General features: G+C 47.9%; 3 protein-coding genes across 3 annotated transcripts; 2 read left to right on the forward strand and 1 right to left on the reverse strand.

The window, feature by feature from the left end:
- Positions 1-1,520: 1,520 nt before the first annotated feature.
- On the reverse strand, positions 1,521-2,708 carry LOC141027450 (uncharacterized). The gene has a single exon (XM_073504481.1). The coding sequence runs from the start codon at positions 2,706-2,708 to the stop codon at positions 1,521-1,523; it is 1,188 nt and encodes a 395-aa protein (XP_073360582.1).
- Positions 2,709-15,997: 13,289 nt separating this feature from the next.
- On the forward strand, positions 15,998-16,408 carry LOC109747898 (17.0 kDa class II heat shock protein-like). The gene is made up of 2 exons (XM_020306944.1): positions 15,998-16,186; positions 16,289-16,408. The coding sequence occupies exons 1-2, from the start codon at positions 15,998-16,000 to the stop codon at positions 16,406-16,408; spliced, it is 309 nt and encodes a 102-aa protein (XP_020162533.1).
- A 4,655-nt stretch (positions 16,409-21,063) lies between these two features.
- On the forward strand, positions 21,064-22,221 carry LOC109747899 (BTB/POZ and MATH domain-containing protein 1-like). Its single transcript, XM_073503024.1, has 2 exons — positions 21,064-21,301; positions 21,377-22,221. Exons 1-2 carry the CDS (start codon positions 21,064-21,066, stop codon positions 22,180-22,182), a joined length of 1,044 nt encoding a protein of 347 aa, XP_073359125.1. The 3' UTR covers positions 22,183-22,221.
- Positions 22,222-23,755: the final 1,534 nt, after the last annotated feature.

A 23,755-nucleotide genomic window follows, 5' to 3' on the forward strand; every position in this document is an offset into this window, starting at 1 on the left:
CACTAGGCTATGCCTTAGTCTCCCATCCACAAAATTTTGATGCGAATGATACTATTCCCAATTACTCAGCTTCCAACTATGACTAATTCAGATGTTTCTTAAGAAGCAAGGATGGAGCAAATAATTTATTTAGATAATCTCTGTAACATGTGTTCTTTTAAAAATATGCCAGTTTAATCATTGATGAGCTATGCAATCTCGTGTCTGACCGGATGTCGTACCTTGACTACTTCAGAGAGGAACATTTTTATTTCCAGATTCTCATTAAGTGGATCATAAAACTAGAAAGAGGATCAAACTTTTTGACTTGCTTTGTCAAGTAAGATTGAATTAGTGAATTGAACAAACATTCAAGGCACTGAAAGGATTAAATGACCGGCTATATATGTAATCTTTCTTCTTGCTGCGTTGAAGCTAGAACTGGAATCAAGTTATAAAATTCATTGAATTATAAATGACATTTGTATCTCTTTGAAAATCCCAAAAAAAATTATTGTTGGTCAAGTTTAGCTAAACAAATCAGCATAGTTGAGCCTATTGCAGCGAACAAGTATAAAGCAGTCATCCCCGGTGCAACTTGGGGTATCAACTTTGCATACCCTCTGGAGAAATAGACATTGTACCGTTTGGACATGCTTAATGCATTGAATGAAATTTGTGTACGGAGTACTATTTATTTTCTTTTATCTAGTGTCCTGTTGTCACTAATGTTCTCCTAACATATTCCTTGCATGTTCTAGGTCAATGATTTAACCAACGTGCTATGAGTTTTATATCACAAAAAGTATACTGTTAGATACTTCAAATTTTATATTTTCTAATTGTGTGACTTTTGTGATACAATATTGTAGAAGTGCATGTTCTAGCCAACGTAACCAAAAAGACCGATCTGATGGAAGAGACTAGGCAGCACATTATATGTCAACACTCCCCCTCACGTGTGGCTCCCTCAGGCTTAAACATGGACCGAAAGTGGGCTGCAATGTAATTGTGCCAGCCGGGTCTTAAACTCTATACCTCTTGGCTCTGATACCACGTAGAAGTGCATGCTCTAACCAATGCAACCAAAAGACCGATCTGATGGAAGAGACTAGGCAACACATTATACGTCAACAAATATGTATTACATTCGTCGAATAGCGATCTAGAGATATGCGTTGGCTTATAAACAAGAGAGGGAGGAAGTAATACATTATGAACAATTACAATTCTTTTATTTCCTTTTCGTTCTGAAATAGGTGTAGTTCCTAAGGAGAGACAATATATGATTTCCTAGTCTGCACATTACTATTAAGCTACATATGCAAACAAAAAAATATCACTTCTTAATTTCATTTTTCATGCCTCGTATTTTCAGGAAAAAAATCTACTATTTGTCATACAAAAAGAAGACTCACGCGGTACCGGCAACATGCACGTAGCGTCGGCAAACAAGAAAGTGAGCCATTGACCTCATGGCTCCTCAGATTAATACTTTCACTTCAAAAGAGCCAAGACACAATACACACACCTTTAGGGTGTTAGGGTCTGCCGGGGGAAGCGATGCTTTCCTGATACAGCGCAGCACATCGGAATGTCAAGCTTCTACCATAGACCAAGCCGAATCCATTGAGGAGGCTCTCCGTGCGGCCTGTTACAGGAGCATATGCACACAACTCGAAGCTTGGTTCTTGCGACGCGGCTATGCATGGTTGTATACTGATGTAGCGACCATTGTCAGTGACAGCGAGTAAACCGACCCATTGCTCGAAGCGCATGAATTTGGGGATGATTGGTGGCAGCTCAAACAGATCAATTCGACAATGTAGATCCCATGCTTTGGTATCATGTCCATGGAGCAGCCAGATGTCATACCGACGAGGCAACTCATTGTTGACCGCTTCAGTATCAGCATGGAAGAGGCACAGGCGCCCGCCTAATTCTGTCAAGTAGTGTTGATCTTGATAGTATTTCTTATTGTTAAGTGGCGGCAACGACAAGGTATCAAACATCTCGTCGTTGAGGTTGAAGGAGAAAATGTACATCTCTTCCGGCAAAGAGACTGGCTTACGCTTGGCCAACCAATATACATGCCCTTGCGTGAAGACGCTCATGTCATGCGTGTTGTTTGGCCGTCCGTGCAGGTTCTCCCGAACACAACCCTTCGCTAGCCTCCAGCGTGCAGGGATGGAGTTGATCTCATAGACCTCGCACCCCGCGGACCAGGGGAGGTAGTAGATGCGCATAACTTTGTGCGTCCTGGTGCGCGTGCCGTAGCCTAGCCCTATGCCCGCGATATTGGGGCCCCTCGGTGCCCGGCTCTCCGGGAGCGCTGCTATTCTGCAGGTGGATGGGTTGAGCGCGTAGAGCGTCCTCTCCTCTACGAGGATGACGAGGCCTCGGCACTGCTGCGTGACGAGGCGTGGGTCTAGCTTGCCCACACGGCGCTGAACGCTGTGACAGGGAAAGGCCTCCGTGAGGGTTGTTTGAATTGGGTTGTCCGGCGACCATGTCTGCATCTTCAGACGTCCGCCGGGTGAGCGCTGCAAGAACAGGACACTTGGACCACCGTGGCGGTTGGCGAGGCCAAGGTGAAGGTCGGCGAAGTCACGGGAGGCAAGCGTGGCGGCTGGGCCCAGCCGCGTGAGAGGCAGCGGCACCTGTGAACGAACTTGGCAGGCAACCGTGCGAAGATGTTTTCGATGACATCGTCGGGGAGGATGGGACATGGACGATCCTCCACGGGGACCGGTGCTGCCCCGGATGGCCGCCGGCGGCGGCGGGCGTTTGTTTGGAACATGAACGCACACGTACGTAAGGCCCGGAATAGATCGATCGCACTGGAGAGACGCCGGGAAGCGCACGTACAGGAGATCTGACCGAAGTATAAACAGATCGATGCGCTTCTGTTTCTTGTTATGTTCTCGTGTCGAACCCGTATTCCCGTGGGCACACGTATCGATCCTCGGGTTTCTGAGCGTTTGTACGTCGGTTATACAGCTTTGAACCGACAGTGTTTTTTTTCCAGAAAGATATAATATATATATCAAACTTCCTGCAGTTTCCACTGTCAATTTGATCAAAGCTTAATTAAATAGTATAACCAATGAGCTCCCACCCTCCCCTTCCCCTTCCTCGGGCGACGAGAACAAAGCGAGAATAAATCCCCAATCTACTCGCCCTTCTCACCTACCTCGCATCAATTCGAGCTCTCCCCACCCCCAGCTTCCACCTACCAGCTCTCATGGCAGGGGCGCGCCGTCGTGGGCTGCGGATCCGACGGCTTATGCCGACGACTCGGGTGGCGGAGCTCCGGGCGCTCCCATCTCCGGGGGCGGCTCCCCTTCCTGAGATCGACCCCAACTCACCGGAGGCTCAACGGGAGATGCAACGGGTGGTGCGGGAGCGGTTCCCCAATCGGGAGGCATGGGGGGGGGGGGGGGGCATTCACCTCGACATCCTTCGCTATGCGAACTTCGCCAAGCGCGCGCGCTTCATCGGCGACGACGGCTGCATGGATGTGGAGCTCCTCTTCTGGGCGATTCAGGAAGCCGAGTCGCCAGATCCTACACAGGCGGCGAAGTGGGCGTTCTTCAAGACGGCGAATCCTTCTCGCCTCAACATCAGGCCGCCGTCGGTGGAGGGGATTGCCAGCATTCTGCCGGAATTCCTCCCCCCGGGGGTGGAGCTGCCCCGCCGTCGCCAGTAAGGGATCCGACGCCTCGCCTGTCCCAGCACCGCGCCATCGACCCCCCTCCCTGGCCTGGTGAGGGAGGTATGCATGCATTTCGCCTTCCTCATACATTTCGTTCGCGTTTGTTGGCTCTGCGTTCGCGGAGGATCCAGTACAAGATGTTGATGGATTTTGTATCGTCTCGCTTAGTTGATTCGGATGAAAATAGGATTTCTCCTGTCATGCGCATTGAACCACCTGATGTTGCTGCCATTTCTATGGCCTCTGGACATGCGACTAAATCAAATTTGGATAGAATTAGGGGTTCCCCTGGTGCGTTGATTGCATCAACTAATGCTGTTGCCGTTTCTACGGTCGGTAAATCTATGGACAATTTGAATTTAGGCGATAGCCTGCTTAACAGCACGAGGGTGACAGGTAAAAAGTTGTCCTCTGTTCCTACTCAGATTGCGACAGGCCCCAGTTTCAAAATTCGTGATCCTGGTAGGAAAACGTATTCTCAGGGGACGAGTTCACGTGGGCAGGGTGACCTAGAAACTATAGAAGAGCACTTTGGCCAACTCTGGCTTATCCCATCCCCTCCCCGTCGCCGCCTACCTCCTCCACAAACATCCCCTCGTGTTCATCCCTCTCCTTCTGGGTTCACTTGTTGGATCCGGAAGGATTTGATCTCCTCCCACTCGTTCACGGCCGATGATTGTCATCCTGCGCCGTGTCGTGCTTTTGATCCAATTCCAAGAACCATCAAGGTTTCGAGGGAGGGTCTGGGCCCTGGATCTCTTTCGTTTGTGGCAGTTGTGAAGCAAGGGATTGCGATAGCTGACCGGAGGGTTGCTGGTGCGGGATCTGGAGCGGGCGGCCCCTCAAAGGCTGCTACCCAGAGAGCCAACCCGCAAGGAGGGAGGAGGCAGCCATCTGCCACTACCTCGAGGGAGCTGATGCCAGCAGCAAAACCTACCAGATCCACAGCCTCTACGGCTGCTTCATCCCAGGTGCAGTCTTCTCAATCAGTAGAGGTAGAGATGGAACAAGTTTTAGATCCTAGATACAAGGACATGATCTGTTTCAACTGCGGTGGTCTAGGGCATTATGTTGGGAATTGTATTAAGCCGAAACATGTTTCATATGTCAGCAAAAGCACAACGTGAATAACTGTGCTGCCTGGACTAGGGTTCAACCAACTGCTGCCTTTTTTGGCAGTGGAGCAAGTGGTCTTGGTTTTTACCATGTGGATGTCCCTGTTGCTAATGAATCCAACTGGCTGAACTTTCAAAACTGTTATGTGGTTAATATTCTCAAAGGTGATGTGGACAAGGAGTTGCTGTTAAGTCTTTTGACTGCTACCTTCTGCAAAATTAGACAGTAGCCTTGGCAGATCAGGGGGCTGTCCAGTAAGACATTCCTGGTGAGACTTCCACCATGGAAGAAAGTGGAGGATCTCATCGAACTGCCTGGATTCTCTTTGCCTCAAGATGTCTCTGTTACACTTACTGAGTGGAAGGAGGCATGCAAACCTTTTGGAGAGCTTGTTGAGGCTTGGGTTCTGATTGAAGGAATTCCTCCTAAATGGTGCACATGGAAAGTTTTTGCTCAGATTGCTTCCCTGTTTGGGGTACTGACTGATGTAGACTGGAATGGCATGTTCAGGACCTTTTTTGAGAATGTTAGGATTAAAATTGCTTGCTGGGACCCCACAAAAATCCCATTTGAAAGGCTCATTGAGATGAAAAATAAGTTGTTTTTACTGGGCTTTACTATGGAGGGCTTTGAACAAGTTGGTGGGGTTGACTCTATTATTGATATTGAGGATGATGAGGAGTTTGAAGGAGAGGGTGCTGCTGAGAGACAGGAGGATGAGGGTGGAAATGTTCAAAAGGATGGCTTGGAAGACTTACTTGACAGTGAGGGGGCAATTGATGAGTTATATAAGGCTAATATTACTAGTCAGAGTAAGAATAAACAGAAAGGGGCACAGGCTGACATGTTCTCTCTGATTCTGATCATGAAACTTTTATCCTGGCGTGTGTTAATGCTGATAAAGAAGAACATCTGGTGACTGATAAAAGAACTGACCTTAAGGATTTCTGTCCTTCTGCTTTGATGGATTCCACTCCATCCAGGCCATTGGTGAAGATTGTTGAGGGATCCACTAGTTCTGGAGGGAAGCCTGAAAGCATGGAGTATTGTGAGAGCATCCTTAAATCTATTGACTTTTCTGAGTCTGAGGAAGAGGATTCCAAGGATGATGATCTTGAAACTCTTCCTCCTGAAGCTATATAGGCCATTCAGAACATTTCTCTGAAAAGATCTCTACTGGAAACCCTTGATCAGGCTCATGATCCACCAAAAGCTGAGAAGACCAAGTGGGGGCCTGTACTGGTTCAAAAACCTACTACTAGGGGGCATGGTAACTTGAACATCATGGAGAAAGCTGCTGCTTACAAGAGGAAACAGAATCTGGAAATTCCAAAAAAAATTAAAGGTAAATCATTCACTAATACTGATCATGACATTTTATTTGAACAAATGAGTAAAATTGATATTTACATTGGGGGGATGATGCTAATAGACATGAAACCATTGACATGTTGGTTGATGGGGAAAAGAGAGATGTTTGGCTTTTGCCAATAACAACCCTAAAATTGTCCTTCCAGATAATTTAGAATTAGATCATGATGATTTGGTTGGGACACCTTTGGATGATTACTCACTCAAGCCAGTGGGCACTGTTGATGCCTTGAGGAGAACTACAAATGTCTTAACTAAAGCTAGGCCTTGTGGCCTGTCTCATCCTTTCAAAGTTGCTTAAAATGATAGGCCTCATTTGGAATATTAGAGGGCTTGGTCAACCTGGTAAAGTTCAGTGCCTTTGTGATACCATTGCTAGAGCTAACCCTGATTTTATTGGGTTTCAAGAAACTAAGAGAGAGGTTATTTCTGAGGGTTTCCTCAAATCTATAGATAGGAGTGATAGTTTTGATTGGCATTATTTACCTGCTGTTAATACTGCTGGTGGGATCCTTTTGGGTCTTAGAAAAAGCTTGTTTGAAACTATTGGTTTTGTTAACCATGGATTTTCAGTTACAGCCACAGTTAAAAACAAAGAAGATGGTTTTGCTTGGCACCTGGTGATAGTGTATGGCTCTGCTTACCCAGAATTCAAGGTGGATTTTGTGGCTGAACTGCACAATATTGTTGAGTCTGCATCATATCCTATTTTGATATGTGGAGACTTTAGCCTAGTTAGGAATGAGAGTGAGAAGAGCAGTGGGCTAGTTAATCATCATACCACTTTCATGTTTAATGATTGGATTAATAGGTGGGGGCTTTTGGAGATTTCTATCTCCAATAGGGGTTTTACATGGTCTAACAATCAGGATAATCATGTTTTTGTTGTGTTGGATAGAGTTTTTACCTCTGTGGATTGGGATGCCCACTTCCCAATGTCCTCCCTAACTGCCCTTCCCAGGGTGGGGAGTGACCATACCCCCTTGGTGTTAGACACTGGAGGGCGACGGTCTTTGAGTCCTAAGATGTTCAGGTTTGAGAAGTGGTGGTTGTCCCAATCTGGTTTTTGCCAGATGGTCCATGAAACTTGGTCATCTGTTTCCTCATCCACTTCTTCGGTAGATAACTGGCTGACTAAAACCAGATTACTTAGGAAGAGGATAAAAGGATGGGCCATTAATATTGAGGCTGCGATGAAAAGAAAGAAAAAATCCCTCCTTATGGAGTTTGACCTGCTTGATGTTGTATCTGAATCTCAACAGTTGTCTGCTGCTGATCATGATAGAATGAAAGCTGTGAAATTAGAACTAGAGGAGATTTGGAAAAAAGAGGAGATTGCCTTCTGGAAGAAGTCTAGAGACAGGAAAATTCTTGAAGGGGATCGTAATAATGCTTATTTCCAAGCTTTAGAAAATCATAGACATAGGAAGAATCATCTTTCTGAGTTGATAGGCCCTTCTGGACCTGTGACATCCACTGAAAACATGTTGGAAGTAGCTACTGATTTCTACAAAAACCTGTTTGCTTATGAACCTAAACCTGATTTGCATTTGGGGAATGGTTTTTGGTCTGAGGCAGAAATGATTAGTGAGGAAGTTCGGAGAGACCTGGAGAGACCCTTTTCTGAGGATGAGATCAAAGAGGCGATTATGAGCTCATATGCCAGTGGGGCCCCAGGCCCTGATGGCTTATCTTTTCTTTTTTATCAAAACTTCTGGGACCTTATTAAGAATGACTTTACGTGGATGGTCAGGGATTTTGAGAATGGGGTGTTGGATATTTATAAACTTAACTATGCTATCATCACTCGTATTCCTAAGATCCCCCTGGCTAGAGAGATGAAAAACTTCAGACCTATTAGTCTTAGCAATTGTGATGTGAAAATATTTTCTAAAGCCATGAATACTAGGGCTACCCCTATCTGTGGTAAACTCATTTCACATAACCAGACTGCTTTTATTAAGGGGGGATTCATCTTGGAAAGTGTGGTTATGGCCCATGAAGTGATTCATGAGGTTCATAGATCTAATTCTAGTGGGTTGATACTTAAACTGGATTATGAGAAAGCCTATGATAGGGTCAGCTGGGATTTCTTGGAGGAAATGCTTCTTTCTAGAGGCTTTGGGGTTAAGTGGGTCAGGTGGGTGCTTAGCACCTTGAAACATGGGACGTTCCAAGTTAGGATTAATGACACTAATGGGCCACACTTTGTAGGTGGGAAAGGGCTGAAGCAAGGTGACCCTCACTCCCCATTACTTTTTAACCTGGTGGCCGCTGTCTTTTCAAAAATGCTAGTGAAAGCTGTTAATAATGGTTTGATTGGTGGGCTTCTCCCACATGCCATCCCTGGTGGAGTAGTTAGTTTACAATATGCTGATGATACCATTCTGTTCATCCAGGAGTCTGTGGATTATGCAAAAGAATTGAAATGGATCCTGACTTGTTTTGAGAAGCTTTCTGGCTTAAAAATCAACTTTCATAAAAGTGATTTGCATACCATTCATGTTTCTGAGCAAATGTCTAAAGAGTTTGCTCAAATTTTTTTGCTGCCAATTTGGTGACTTTCCCTTCAAGTATCTTGGTGTGCCTCTTCACTTTAAAAAACTGAGAAGGGAAGACCTGCAACCTATCATTGATAGGATTATTAAGAACATTGCTGGTTGGCTGGGCAAGCTTTTGTCTTATAGAGGCAAACTGATTCTACTGACTACTTGTATTGCCAGCATTCCCTCATATCTCATGGCTATGGTGAAATTCCCAAAGTGGGCTATTGACATGATTACTTCCCAAATGTCTCATTTCTTTTGGGGCAAGGTGGGTGAGGTTCACAAATACCATCTAGCTAATTGGGGCCTTGTGGCTAGAAGGAAGGAATTTGGTGGCCTGGGTGTCCCCAACCTTAGGGAATTCAATATGGCTCTCCTGGCCTCATGGGGTAAAAGATTTTATGATGGGAGGGAGGGAGATTGGAAAAAACTTCTCTGCTTTAAATATGCTACTGATAAACCTAATATTTTCCATGCTAAACCTGCCTCGGGGTCTCCTTTTTGGAAAAGCATTTCCTGGGCGTTTGCTGCTGCCAGAAACTTTTGGAAATGGAATCCTGGGAATGGGGATAACATTGTCTTTTGGCATGATAACTGGACTGGGGGATGCTCCCTGAAAACTGCTTTTTGGGATTTATTTGATATATGTCATCAGCAGGATGCTACTTTGTCCTAGGTGTGGGATGGGGTGCACCTGTGTCTCACCTTCAGGAGATGTGTGGATGAGGCTATGATGCACAAATGGGACTTATTGGTTGACTTGGTTAAACAAACTACCCTTTCCGATCAACCAGACAGCCCTATCTGGGGCCTAGAATCAAATGGTCAATACTCTGTTAAATCATTTTATAAACTGATTAACTTTGGTGGGATACCTTCTGAGATTAGAGATTTTATTTGGAAAATCAAAGTCCCTCCAAATATCCATGTCTTCTTATGGCTGATGTACAACAACAAGAGCCTGACTAGAGACAATCTGGCCAAAAGAAGACATGTAGAGGATAAAACTTGTGTTTTCTGTACCGAACCGGAATCTATCCAACACCTTTTGTTTGATTGCATTGTTGCATCTAATATCTGGGCTGTGGTTGCCGAAGCACTTGACATTACCCCTCTTGTTTCTTTTATATCATTGACTTCTTTCTGGAAGAAGAAAAAACAATGTGAAGCTATAAATATTGCTACATCTGCTACCTTGTGGTGCTTATGGCGTTTGCGCGATGGTTTTGTTTTCCGGGGGAAAAGATGGCGAGATATACGCTGTGTGCTGGGTCAGGTGGCGGCAACAATCAGGCAATGGAAAATCCTATCTTCAGAGGCCCAGGGTGCTCTACTTCTCCGGTGCTTAAGGCTTTTGGAGCGTCGAAGAGGGGAACTGCTTAGAATTGCTTGGGTCTAGCTAAATGTAATGAGTGACTTATCACCTCCAGTGGCTGTAAGAATGACACTTCTATAGAGAGATGTAATAGGGATGTAGTTTAAAACCCTGGTGTTTGTTCTGTGGAAGCTACTTTTGGTTGTCGCCGAGAGCTGTTCAACAGTCTGGTTCTGTCGTTGCCTTGGCTTAATATAAAAAAGTTGGGGCGGGGGGCGACCCCTTTCTTTCAAAAAAAAAATTGATCTCAACACTGTGTAAGACGTTACAAAAAATTGAGCGCAACATACCTTTAGAAATGATCCAACATTCGGTGTTATAATTAAATAGACAAATTATAATATACTTCCTTAATAGAAAAAATATAAAAGCATTTAGATCACTAAATATAAGAGCGTATATAGATCACTAAAGTAGTGATCCAAGCGCTCTTATATTTCTTTACGAGGGTGTACTAAATAAAACAAACACATGAATAGTCATGGTCTGGTTGATATAAAGAGCGACACTGATTTGGCGGATCAACTTCTGCGATGTGGCATAGCGATGCAACATGCGGCAATGCATTGTTTCAACTGTCCTAGTTCTTCCAAGTAGGCCCTGCTTAAAATATCCCCGCCCTAATAAAAACTGGGGCTGTTAGGTGTGGGCCCGCGGATCTTTTTTTAAAAGATCCGTCGCCTAGCGAGCCTTCGGATCTGACAATTCTACTTTGCAACAGATGTGCTGTTATGGAGACATTTGCAACAGAGGTCATATTACGTTCTTTTTGCAACATAGGTTGTGTTGCCGGATTTGTTTTTGCAACATGGGTCATGTTGCATAATATTTTTTTACAACATTGGTCATGTTGTGGGATTTGTTTTGCAACTTAGGTCATGTTGCGGGATCTAGCCCTTGGTCAGTTTGAAACAAGGGGCTAGTTGCAGAGCCTCTTTCTGAAATAATGGACCGGTTGCAGAACGTGGATGCAGAGGGGTTGGCTCCTAACCGTATGACGAAGCCCATCCAACGGACATGGAGACGGTGGAGGCTCCATAAGATCGGTCGGTTGAAGGGAATCATTTCTAATAGAAAAATAGGCCCACTTAAGAATATCCTTTCCCTCTGTGATTGGATACATATCCTACATTCTTAAGAAGTTGATCACAATTCTCTCAACATGTAAAGTGTCTGCCTCAACGTCCCACTAAGCCATGCATTTAAGTTCTCCTCCCACTAAGCCATGCAAAATCTGCCATATAAGCGAGTCATGCATTTATCCTTATAAATCACAATTATTTTTGCATTAGTCTATGCATGTAATGCTGTTAGATCATACATTCATGTTAGTCATCCTTCATATTTTTGTTCGAACTGACATTTTTAAGTGTAATTCAAAAGTTTTTATTCTATTTTTAGACACTTTCCTTTATTGATTTACACATTTTTAACAAAGTTACCTCAGCAACGCGCGGGACATCATCTGGTTTTGTGAGTAGTGGATAACAGCCTGAAGGGAATCACCCTTAGGAAAAAATGCCTTGATCATTCTTGAGCTGAGAGCTCGGGGTTCTGCATAATCAGGCAAGCTGTCCGAGAAAGAAGGGCAATGTTCAAAAGAACAATATCCCCGACTTCAATTTTGCATGCCTTTTCAAATATGGTTTTCTTTGGTTTTTGCCCTTTTCCATTTTATTTTTGTAACTGTGAAGCTTTTACTAAATCGAGAAAAAAAATCAACTCATGATTTTTTTTCAAATTCTTGAACATTTTTGAATTTGCTGACATTTTTAAAATTCACGAAGATGTTTTTAAAGAACATTTAGGGATAGTTTTTGAATTCAAGAATATCGTTTGTATTCATGACTTTTTTTATGGGGAACTTTCTAAAATTTGCTAGTGTAACATTTTTATAATTTCTGGATATTTTTAAAATTATGATTATTTTTAAATTTTTATTGTAATTCAAACAAGCAATTTGTGAAAAAGTAAAAATTTGAAAATAGTTATGAAAATCTGTTAGGGCATCTCACCCAGTCTCCAAATGTCCGGACCGGACGACGTAGCCCTCCAACGCGGTTCACGAAATCGGGTTGGACCGCTACGGACGTCCGAAATACCCCAGTTTGGCCCCAAATAGTGGGAGCTCACGTCGGACTCTGACCCTGGCTCTAGAACCCTCTGTATTCAGACCGGCTTCAACGTCCTCCGGCCTACCCACATTCATGCCGATGCAACCGTCTGAGTAGCCTTTATCCAGCCTTAAGCTAGCCGGCCTCCCCCAAACCTTATCTTCCCATTCCTTCTCCTCTCCCAAAGTTGTCGCACACCACACCTCATCTATCGCTCATGACGGGCAAGAAGACCAAGGCGTAGTAGACCAGAGTGTGGTGGTTGCTCAGTGGCTACCGCTCGGACCAATCACCGCCACGCCTAGATAACGGATAAGGGGATTTCTGGATCAAATACGCGTCGCCACATCTGGTTTTCGGTTCCGTCTTCGTACACCGCTCTATTTGTCGTGAAGAAGGAGCCGGTCTGGGACAATGCACCGAAACCCTGGGATGCTCTTCCGCGCGCCGCCGGCTCCCTTCTCCGCCCCACCGCCGCCGCCGCAGTTCCACGAGCCCTGACGAACACGGCACGGATTCCCCCACCGACACGGCGCCCTCTGTTATCGGCACACTGCCGCGCGTACAAGGGGACTTACTACGGCAAGGAGGAGACCACAGTACCCGTGGACGTCAAGGAGCAGTCGGGCGCCTACGAGTACCTGGTGGACGTGCCGGGCCTCTGCGCCAGCGATCTCAGGGTGGAGCTGGAGGCCAACCGCGTCCTGCAAGTCATCGGGGAGCGCCTCGACGAGGAGCCCTGCGTCAGGTACCTTCGGAAGGACCGCCCCATGGGCATGCTCGAGGAGTTCCTCGTGCTCCCGCAGGATGCGGACCTAGCGAGGGTGTCGGCGGTGTGCCGTGACGGCGTGCTCAAGGTCACCGTCCAGAAGGTCCCACCGTTCGAGATCCCCAGAGCCATCAAGGTCGTGTCCTAGTCGTTCACGTTAGATGCTACTCCATGTCTCCATGCCGTGACGGAGTACCTGCTATTAATTATTAGGCTATATAGATAGATTTGTGTTCATCGAGTACTTCCATATTATTCTTAAGCGCTTGTGTCAGTTCATCTAGAACAAAAGGTTTGTGGTAGTTGTGCATTTTCCTTTGCTTTCACAACAGGTTCATTTAAACAAATTGTTTATAAAAAACCTAAATGCTAATTAGTGCAGCCACATTATTTTGCTGTCCCAACCGCACACCCTTCTGGGCCGTCGGAGCGGGGTCCAATCACGAGGTGCCGCACGGTCAGGGTCCACAAGATTACGGCGCGCTACCGACAAGTCTCTCGCACCTTATCCACTCTACTCAAGCCGGGCGCCTCCTCTCTGATATGCGGCCACCACCCAGCTCCTCCTCTCTGCATTTCCTTTTGGCTTTCAAAATAAGTTCATTTAAAACAAAATTGTTCATAAATAAACCTAAATGGTAATTAGTGCAGCAGCACTATTTTGCTGTCCCAAGAGCACACCCTTCTGAGGCGTCGGAGTGGGATCTAATCACCTGGTGCCGCAAGTTCGGGGTGGTGGAGCGAAACGTCCACAGGATTACGGACGCACTACCGACAAGTCTTCCGCACCCTATCCACTCTACTCGACCGATAATCCTAGACACAAAGACGAGCTACGGGCTGATTACGGACCGCTTCACGTTAAATATCTCTCTCCCCCTGATTTTCAGGGGGCGGGCCCCACCTCCCCCTTAATCTCCAACTAGAACATGCCACCTAGCAGTAATCTGTAGATCGGTAAAATTGATCCGTGAGTGTAGCACTACTCCTACTCGAGAAGACCAACATGGAGAAGACCGGAGCGTGGTGGTTGCTCATCGGCTACAACTTGGACCAATCACCGTCAGACCAAAACTACAGATGAGGAGACTTCCGGGTCCACACCGCGTCACCACCCCAGGTTGTCTGGTCGATCTTCGTACACCACTCGCTCTGCCACGAAGGAGGTGCCGGTCTCCGACAAAGATGGCATCGACTTGACAAATATCGAGGCAAAGGACTCCGAGGAGGAGAAAGCCGATGCGGGCGCACCCACAATGGTGGCGGACGCCGAGTTCCTACAGGATATTTGGATGGCGTTGCACCACTTGTTGGTCGAGCGGGGTCTGGCACTGCCGTCCCTTCGACGCAACCGTGGTTTCCTAATTGAAAGCCGCGTGCAGCAGTCCCCGCTGGCTCGCTGCCTCGGTGCCAAATGGTGTCCGACCCTTCTGAAAGAAAGAGTCATCACCGCGAAAGGTGCGCCCGCCTCGACTACCTAAGGAAATGCATCATCCTTGTCATGGGGGGGCTCCAAATGCTTCATCGAGGTAGAGCATAGATTAAAATAGCTCGTGAAATAGTCGCGATAGCTGCGCTATAGCTGCCCGGGAGCCTCGCCGCTACGCTATGGCTGCTGCCGCGAAATCCTCCACATATCCCTATAAATGGCTCAACAATCAACAAATTCCTCCAGAATCATCTCCCCCACCAGAAAAATTTCCGCTATTTGCCGCGATTGCCCGCTATGGCGGCCGCTATAGCTGCTGGGAGAGGCCGCCGCGAAATCGTTTCTCCCGCGATTTTAATCTATGAGGTAGAGGCGCGCCCGGAGCGGCATCGGGCGCAGCACCCACGACGTTCGATAGGACTAGGGTGCCACAACCATGGTTCCTCACGAGCCCCACGCTCACGGAGGCTTGGGGTCCTCAATAGGTGCAAGATCATCAAAGAGACGGACACCTGCCACCGGCATCGTCTCAACAAGAGTCTCCTTTGCCTCGCTGACTGAGTTTGAGCACACGGTCCACCTCCATGCCGAGGAGAGGCATCACAAGGCGTAGGAGGCGGACGAGCGTCCTCGCCACGAGAGTGAGGCTACGCCCGTTGTGGGGTACCGCGATCGCTGGAACGACCTCCTTAACTAGCGTGATGATGACGACTTGGACTGCGACGATGACAATGGCGTAGGCAACGATGGTGGTGCCCGGTGGCCTCCCAGGTGACGACGACAACAACACAGACGACGTCATGGTACCCGGTGGTCTCGGAGACGACGATGACAACGCTGCAGACGACGATCGTGGTGCCCGGTGGCCTCGGAGGCGATGATGACAACGGCGCAGACCAAGGTTTTGGTTACCGGTCGAAATTTCAAGATTTCCCATGGTTACCGCGTATTTCCGTGCCCCTCGGTAAATCACCATACCAAGCAAAAAATACCATTTTTTTTGAAATTTTTAAATTTAAACACTCGATTTACAATTAAGTACGTAGGTTCTAATTAATGTCATGAGAGTTGGTTCTAGCGTGTTGGTAGCAACCTAGTTCCTATTTTGAGAGGTCTCTAGTTCGAATATTCGTTCATTCACTTATTTGAATTCATAATTCAACTATAAAATTCGCTCGAAATATTCTCGGTATTTCTCGGTAACCGTGGTAACCACATTTATCAGTCCCCCTCGGTAAAATTGCCTCATTCGGTAACCAAAACCTTGGCGCGGACGACTATTTATGAAAAAAATGAGATTCACTAACCATTTTTTTACAGGAGCGAACAAACAGCGATTTTTTTTTAGATTCACTAACCTTTTTTTTAGTACTTTTTTTAGGGTTTTTTTTAGTACTTGTAGCATCGGTTCTGGGAACGAACCAGGGATAAATGGCCCGGCCTGGCTATTCGGCGCTGAGCTCTAAGACACACGATGCACCGAAACCCTGGTATGTTCCTTCCGCGGCGCCGGCTCCCTTTTCCGCCCCACCGCCGGTGCGGTTCCACGAGCCCTGACGAAGACGGCACAGATTCCCCCACCGATGCGGCGTCTTCTCTTATCGGCACACTGCCGCTCCATCTCGAGGACTTCCGACGGCGCGGGCAAGGACGACGCTGCAGCTCCCGTGGACATCAAGGAGCAGTCGGGCGCCTACGAGTACGTGTTGGACGTGCCTGGCCTCCGCGCTCGCGATCTCAAGGTAAAGCTTGTGCCGGACCGCGTCCTGCAAGTCATCGGGGAGCGCCGGTAGGAGGATCCCTGCGTCAGGTACCTTCGGAACGATCGCCTCAATGACACGCCTAAGGAGTGCTTCTGGTTCTGGCTCCCGCAGGATGCGGACCTAGGGAGGGTGTCGGCGGTGTGCCGTGACGGCGTGCTCAGGGTGACCGTCCTGAAGCTGCCGCCGCCAGGACCGGTCGAGATCCCGAGAACCATCGATGTCATGCCCTAGTCGACTGCATTACCTACCACTATAGAATTGCGTGCGTATTATCCTCAAGGTCAGTGGTGGTTCATCTTAAAAAGAAGGTTTGTGAGCAACAGGCACCCAACAAGAAACGAGCACGCCACAACCCGTGAGCTAAAGTAGACGATCCACCTATGTCTGCATTCTCTTCTCTGTCAGTTCAGAAGCTTTAGGTTCAGGCCCTGTCTCATATCCTATCTAGGTTAAGTCTTCAGTTCTAGAGTCTTGTTCGTTCTACTTTTAGTGCAAGTCTAACTTCTAAGGTGTGTCCTCCTTCGGATATTGAATCCCTGCTGCATGATTTATATGCATCCTTGTATTCTCAGTTTCTTTAATGAAATGCTCCAGTCGTATGTTATTTATCGCATGCATATCTCTATTATTACCGAAAAAGGCTTTCGCCCCGCTTTATATATAAAGCAACCACGATCAACAACCCGGTACAGACGCACACCACCACAACATACGCACACACCTAAGGCAAGATACATAGGTGCTGAGCGCAGCAACACCACCCCTAGTTACGACACCGGAGCATCGCCACCGCCCGATCCGAGTATCAGAGTTTCCCCAGGAGCAACACGACGGGCAGTGAGAGCCGCGACGACGCCTTCAAGAAGGGAACAAGCTTCGCCGTCACCGGTCCATCCGAAGATAGAACAAGTTTTCACCCAGGCCAATACTCACCGCCACCGAACGCCACACCCCGGCTACCACGCCGCCCACACGACCATGGACACCGGGCAACACCCAAGCCACGGGCTCTGCCCAAAAGCACCGCGCTACCACCACTAAGGCCGCCGCCCCGGCATCCAGGACCCTGACACCACCGCACCCGAGACACGCCGCTACCCCAACCAAAGAGATGAGAGAAAGGAGCCGCCTTTCAAATCCCTAGACGCTCCCAGCGCCGAGACCCAATAGGCCAGCCAAAACTGGCCTCCATCGACCCGTCCTGCCGTACCGATCGCGAGACGAGCTCGGTCCTGCTGCACCGGGCGCGAGACGAACTCGATCCTGCTGCACTGGGCGCGAGACGAGCTCAGTCCTGCTACTCCGGACGCGAGACGAGAGATGAACCGCAACTGGGAGAGGCCTAGCTCTCCGGCGCATGTAGAAAGCACATGACGAGAGTGTGAAGCGAGGGTCGATGCGGTCCTCCCGCGGACGAGCCGACGCCGGAGTAGAAGCCGACCGTCGCTGCGGATAGAGCCGCCGAGCCACCGTGTAGCCACCGCGCCACCGGAAGGCCACCGCCCGTGCCGGGCCTCCACACGCTGCCGCCCACGGCCGGAGCAACAGCCAAGCGAGGCCGCTGCCCAACCCGTGCCGCCATGAGATCTGATCTGGCCGAGCCGCCGCGACCGCCTTCCCCGACCCCCGGCGCGCACCGCCAACACCCACCTCCACCAGCCAGGACATGGCAGAGGTGGCCGCCTGAGATCTTGCCGCCGCCACCCGCCGGCGCCCCGCATCGCCCGTCAGGCAGCTCCTCATCCCCAGCCCGATCTAGATCGGAGACGAGGAGAACCACCACCACCTGCCAACCCCGCCACCATAGCTCCGCCCGGCACACGGCCCAGGCTCAGCCGCCGCCGAAACTGCGCCGGAGAGCTGCCGCGCCGCAACGCCCGGAGCCAGCGCCGCATCCCGCCGTGCCCGCCCTGTCCCGCGCCAGAGCCGCCGCGTGAGGAGCCCAGAGAGCCCCGCCGCCGCCAGCGCCGGCCAGACTTTGCCCGGCCGCGCCCTGTGGCGGCGGCGAGGAAGGTGGGCGGGGAGGAGAGACTTCTAGCGGCGGCGGCGCAGACACCCTCCCCGTCGCACGCGGGGCGACGCGGGAGGGGAGACGCTCCCGTCTTTTTCTTAGACCCCATCTCTATTATTTAAGCCTACGCTGTACTTTTCTTCCTCATATGCTGTCTTTTCTATTCCTTTTGGGAGAAGTTGAACTGCTCAAATGAAAATAGTTAGTTGGAACGTTCACGGGTTGGGGGACCCGGACAAATGCTTGCTCGTGAGAGGCACAATAACCTCCTGTCATCCGGATGTTGTGTATATTCAGGAAACCAAGCTTGAATCAGCGACACCTTTAAAGGGCAGACAGTTTTTATCTGCAAGATAGGGCTCGACAAAACCTCGTAGCTCGCAAGCTTAGTGAGCATTTGATAGCTCAGCTCATTAAGCTCGTACCTTGCTTCTTAATAAACAGAGTTAATCACCAATTTCTGCTTGCTTAACTTGCACATGTGCAGCCCGTTAAGCAATTCTTATCTTATGTGATTAACTCTGTGGGGAGATGGTGAAGAGGAATCCTTGCACCTCAATCTATCTCTCAATCGAATCGACCCATCCCAGCCCATAGGACACTACGGGGGAAAAACTTATAAGCCAAGAGCCCTTTGAAAAACATCAGGCCGTTAACTTCAGGTTACCGTCATGTTACTTTATTAAACCAAGAGCCCTTTGAAAATACTCGGTTTATATATAAGTCGGGCTTTTTCGGTCCGGCTCTCGGCTTATATGGTATTCGACTGTAAACTGAGTGCTATAAGCCGGGAGTTTTACTCGGCTTATATATAAACCGAGTTTAAATCGATGTAAGCCGAGTGTATTAGGTACACGGCTTATAAGTTTTTTCCTGTAGTGGGAGGTAGCAAACTACCGCACCTCCTCATGTAGTCATCATATTCCTTTGTAAAATTTACACTCACACACTCACTTCATAGGCCACATCATAGTGTATTAATGAGCGCTCGCGAGCACTCATAAGCTTAACGAGCTTTAGATGAACAAAGCTGAACAAGGTTTTCCGAAGGGTTTGTGTAAAAAAAATGACGTCATTGCAAAATTCTTGTGGGGAGATGGTGAAGAGGAAAAAAAATTGATATGCATGGTGGAAACAATGTGTACCAAAGAACTTGGGAGGCATGGGGTTCCGGGATATGCAATCATTTAATTTGTCCATGCTAGCGAAACAATGTTGGAGATTGATCACTTTCCCGGAATCTCTTTGTTCTCAAGTCCTTCAGTCTAAATATTATCGTGATGGTATTTTGTTACAAGCAGGACGAAAGAAAGGGGCCGCATTTACTTGGCGGAGTCTTTTAGCCGGACTGCAAACATTCAAGAGGGGATACTTGGAGAATTGGAGATGGCAACAATGTTAACATATGGGCGGATCCCTGGGAGTTGGAGGTTGAATGCATGTGGTTGAATGAGTGTGATTGTTTTCGTTTTATGTGTGAATGCTATTCAAAGCATGCGTATAGAATATCTTATTCTCTCTACACGCGAGAAAAAGCATTTACAAAATGTAGAAATTTACATCTGTATTTGGGCACTAATATAAATGGAGCGACTTTCGGAGCTGCAACAGATCTCTCGCGTTCACCCGCATCATTCAGCGACCTTTGTTGATATTCTATAAATGTTTAACGCTAAATGTGGTTAGCACACTCAACATTTACTATCTAATTATTGATTTACCTTAATTATTTCTATTTTGACTATTTACTCCCACAATTATCAATATCCAATTCTGCCAGTATAATAATAATTATTACTACCAATTATCTTCACTATCAAACTATCTTCAAATCGCGTGTAAATCGCTCCATTACATAATTAACCATGTGCTAAATATTATCATAAATAGTTCCTCACATTCATTGCATGTGCTTCCTCACCGGTAGAGCCAAAGCCGCAGATGTCCAATTAATCTTGGCAAACCACTTAAATAAAACAACTTGACCAATGCTCCAAGGGCCTTATCTCTCCACGTGAACCTAGGCAAACCACTTAAATAAAACAACTTGACCAATGCATGAAAGGCTTTAGGTGCTAACTCATTAAATAAAGTGTGCTTAGCAACAACAAATTAAGCACCTATGCATTGGGGAGATGAGTTGCTAAGATATTTAATGCACTTAGCACCTCAATATATTTAACGTACTATACCTAATACCATACTACATATATTGTTTAGAAGTAATTGTCTCTTTGGTAAACACTTGCCTTTTATGTACAGCAAGACCCTCAAATTTCCCAAGCTGGGATGATCTCATTTTGATCCCTGCAACTTTATCCCTTCCAGCCCGTTAGACCGGAACAAAATAAAAGGCGACGAGATATGATATGTCTTAGCATGAATAATTCCTCTCACATTCATTGTATATGCTGTCTATTACTACAGGAGCCAAAGGAGCAGATATCCAACCAATCTCATCCATCAAACAATGTTAATCCAACGTCCTGGATTGCTCCAATGTTAAGCACCCAATATATTTAGCGCTTATTACTAATATCTACCAATGTCAGCACTAGCCATGCAATTAACTCATAATTACTATACTACCGAACATTACATGGAGTTAATGTCCTATCTAATATAAACGTACTACTTAGTATATTCTTTTAGAACTAATTGTCTTTTTTTGTAAACACTTGCCTTTTGTGTACAGCGAGACCCTCAAATTTCCCGGGCTGGGATGGTGTCATTTTGATCCTTCAACCTTTACCCGTTTCTGCCCGTTACACCGGAACAAAATAAAAGGCGACGAGGCCCCTCAATGTTTCTCCTACACTAGAAGTCTTGAACTCGATCGACCTCCGCGGCGGCTCGGTATGTAACATTGCCACCGATGGCAGCCGTGCGCGCGAGCACCATCAAGGACGACGCGCAGCCCACGCGGACCGTGTGCCTGGCGCTCAAGATCGCCGACACAGAGCGCCACCACGCCATGGCGAGGGCAGGCGGGGATGGCAACCAGGACTACATCCCGGCGAGGAGCTTCACCGTACTGGGCTATGAGTGGCAGATCGACTACGACCCGGACGGCCACCACCCCAACCACGTCGAACGCTACGTGAAGCTCCGCGTCAGCCTCGTTCGCACTCCCTCCCCGGGCGCCGGCGCGGTCACGGCGTCCTTCACCTTCTGCCTGGTGGATCCCATTCCCAGCCGGGTGCTCAGGCCGATGGCGGAGGTGGCTGCCGTGTGCCCCAGGTTCAGGCAGGGGGACTCCAAGGAGGTCCCACTCGTGTCACGGGCCGTGCTGGAGGCGTCGGGCCACCTCGGCCGCGACGGCAACTGCTTCGTGCAGTGCAAGATGGAGCTCTCCTGCGGCGAAAGAGCCGGCCTCCCTCCCCGCGACCTGGGCCAGGACCTCGGCGACCTCCTGCGGAGCCAGAATGGCGCGGATGTCACCTTCGTCGTCGGCGCCGCGTCCTTCCGCGCGCACAGGTTGTTGCTGACCGCTCGGTCTCCGGTCTTCGCGGCCGAGCTCGCCGGAAGCCTGACGGACGAGACGCATAGGATCAAAGACATGGACGCGGACACCTTCCGGGCGCTGCTCCTTTTCATCTACACGGACACGCTGCCGCCCCAGCTCGAGCACATGGACCGCTGGCTGGGGACCTGGAAGGAGGACCAGGAGGCGGTGTCGATGGCGCGCCGCCTGCTGGACGCCGCAGATCGGTACGGCGTGGAGCGGCTCAAGGTCATCTGCGAGAAGAAGGCGTGCGTCAGCGTCGGCGTGGGCACCGTCGCGGCGGACCTGGTCCTTGCGGAGCGGCGCGGGTATAGAAAGCTCAAGGCTAGGTGCATTGAGTTCCTGGTGGCCAGCCCGGCGGACCTGCACGCGGTGGCGGCGGCCGGGGGTTTCAAGCTTCTCGAGGCGAGCTGCCCCTCGGTTTTGACACAGATTGTCACTGCTGTCGCAGCGAGGAACTGCCAGCTGCTGGGGCTTGGGAGGAGGTAAACGATAGTCAACAGTATGAGGTGCAAATTGTTCATGAACGTGAGGGATCTGTTTCTCTATGTCCAAGTAGAGGATTCATGTCTTTTTTTTGCGAAAAAGAGGATTCATGTCACTGTCCCAGCTGCTACAGTGCTAAACCGCTAGCTAAGATTTGGAATATCTAAACAGTACTGTGATTTTTATTTGATTTGAGTTGCTACAATCTATTGTTAATTAACTCCTCTATATACCATATTACTTCTATATATCTTATACCTATAAAAAAGGAAGGTAGTATTTTTTTTGTTTGGTTCAGTTCGTTACGTTGCTTTAGTTTTTTTCGTCTATGAGACGTGGACTCTGAGTAGTCGCTTCCCTTTTTCTTCATCTGTGACACGCAGACTCTAAGCTGTACTCTCTCTGTCCCAAATATAAGAACGTTTTTGACACTAGTATAGTGTAAAAAAATGTTCTTATATTTTGGGACGGAGGGAGTAGTCAAACTCCTAGTCCCTCGCCGCCTTCCCTAGCCGCTTCAATAAACATCGGTTTGGTGGAGAGATGGATGGATTCGGTGGAGGCATAGGAGAAGCGGACGAGGAGGCTCTTCGCCCACGAACATGACTTTTCGTACGAACGTACACTTCGGGTAGAGTTGCCTAGATATACAACCGACCTCCCCCATTCTGTATGTGCCGCAACATTGTGCGAAGTAGGATTGGATCCGTATCGAAGCCCGTCACGACCCCGGGATTTGATCTCATGGCTGCCCGCGATACACGTGCAACTTGCGCTAGTGAGGTGAAGTAGAGAGTTGTCAATAGAAGTTGTTGACGAAGGATTGAGGGCGTCGGCGCCGAATCAGGTGGCTAGCCCTATAGTCTCCCACCCCTCCCTGTCGCATGGATATAGGTGTGGCGGCTGTGCTGATTTACACGAATGGCGTGCGGCGTCTCTATCGACTGAACTCAACTTTTTTTTGCGAGATTGAACTCAATTTTCTTACTCAGCTCTAGCAGTACTTACACAATTCAATTGCCCTATTGTAAGATATTGACCTTTTGTTAGCATCCACTCAAATTAGGGTCTAAAATTGGTAATAACGACAACTAACGATTACAGCTGCAGCGGGCTGATATTTGAGGTTGTAAACTGCATGTGTAGGTCACACAAGCACATATACAAGAGAAACAAAAGGATATTCCTATGTGTTATTTAGTGATGAAAAAGACTTCCAAGTTAGTGATCTCTTATTTCAAAGAGATCTGGCGGCCTTTCTTGCAAGGTCCAATTTGTTGGTATTGTTGATCCATCAAATTTTTATTTTTGCTTTCCCAATTTGTCTACCACAACAACAAGCAATTGTAATTCACTGAGACTGTGAGAAAGGATCCGAACTAAATAGCTTTAAATAATGAAAGTTAGACACCCATGCTTTATGTCACCCTCTCAATCATTCAGTCCATTCGCTTCATTGTATCTTCATACTTTTGAAAGATTGTGTGGAGAATGGTAATGTGCATATGTTGTTAATTGGTATTCTTGAGGAGTTGCATCTTTATTTTATAAGTTATTAGTATTTTGAACTTTCAGC

Source organism: Aegilops tauschii, chromosome 7, assembly GCF_002575655.3.
Source record: "Aegilops tauschii subsp. strangulata cultivar AL8/78 chromosome 7, Aet v6.0, whole genome shotgun sequence".
NCBI classification, from domain to species: domain Eukaryota; kingdom Viridiplantae; phylum Streptophyta; class Magnoliopsida; order Poales; family Poaceae; genus Aegilops; species Aegilops tauschii.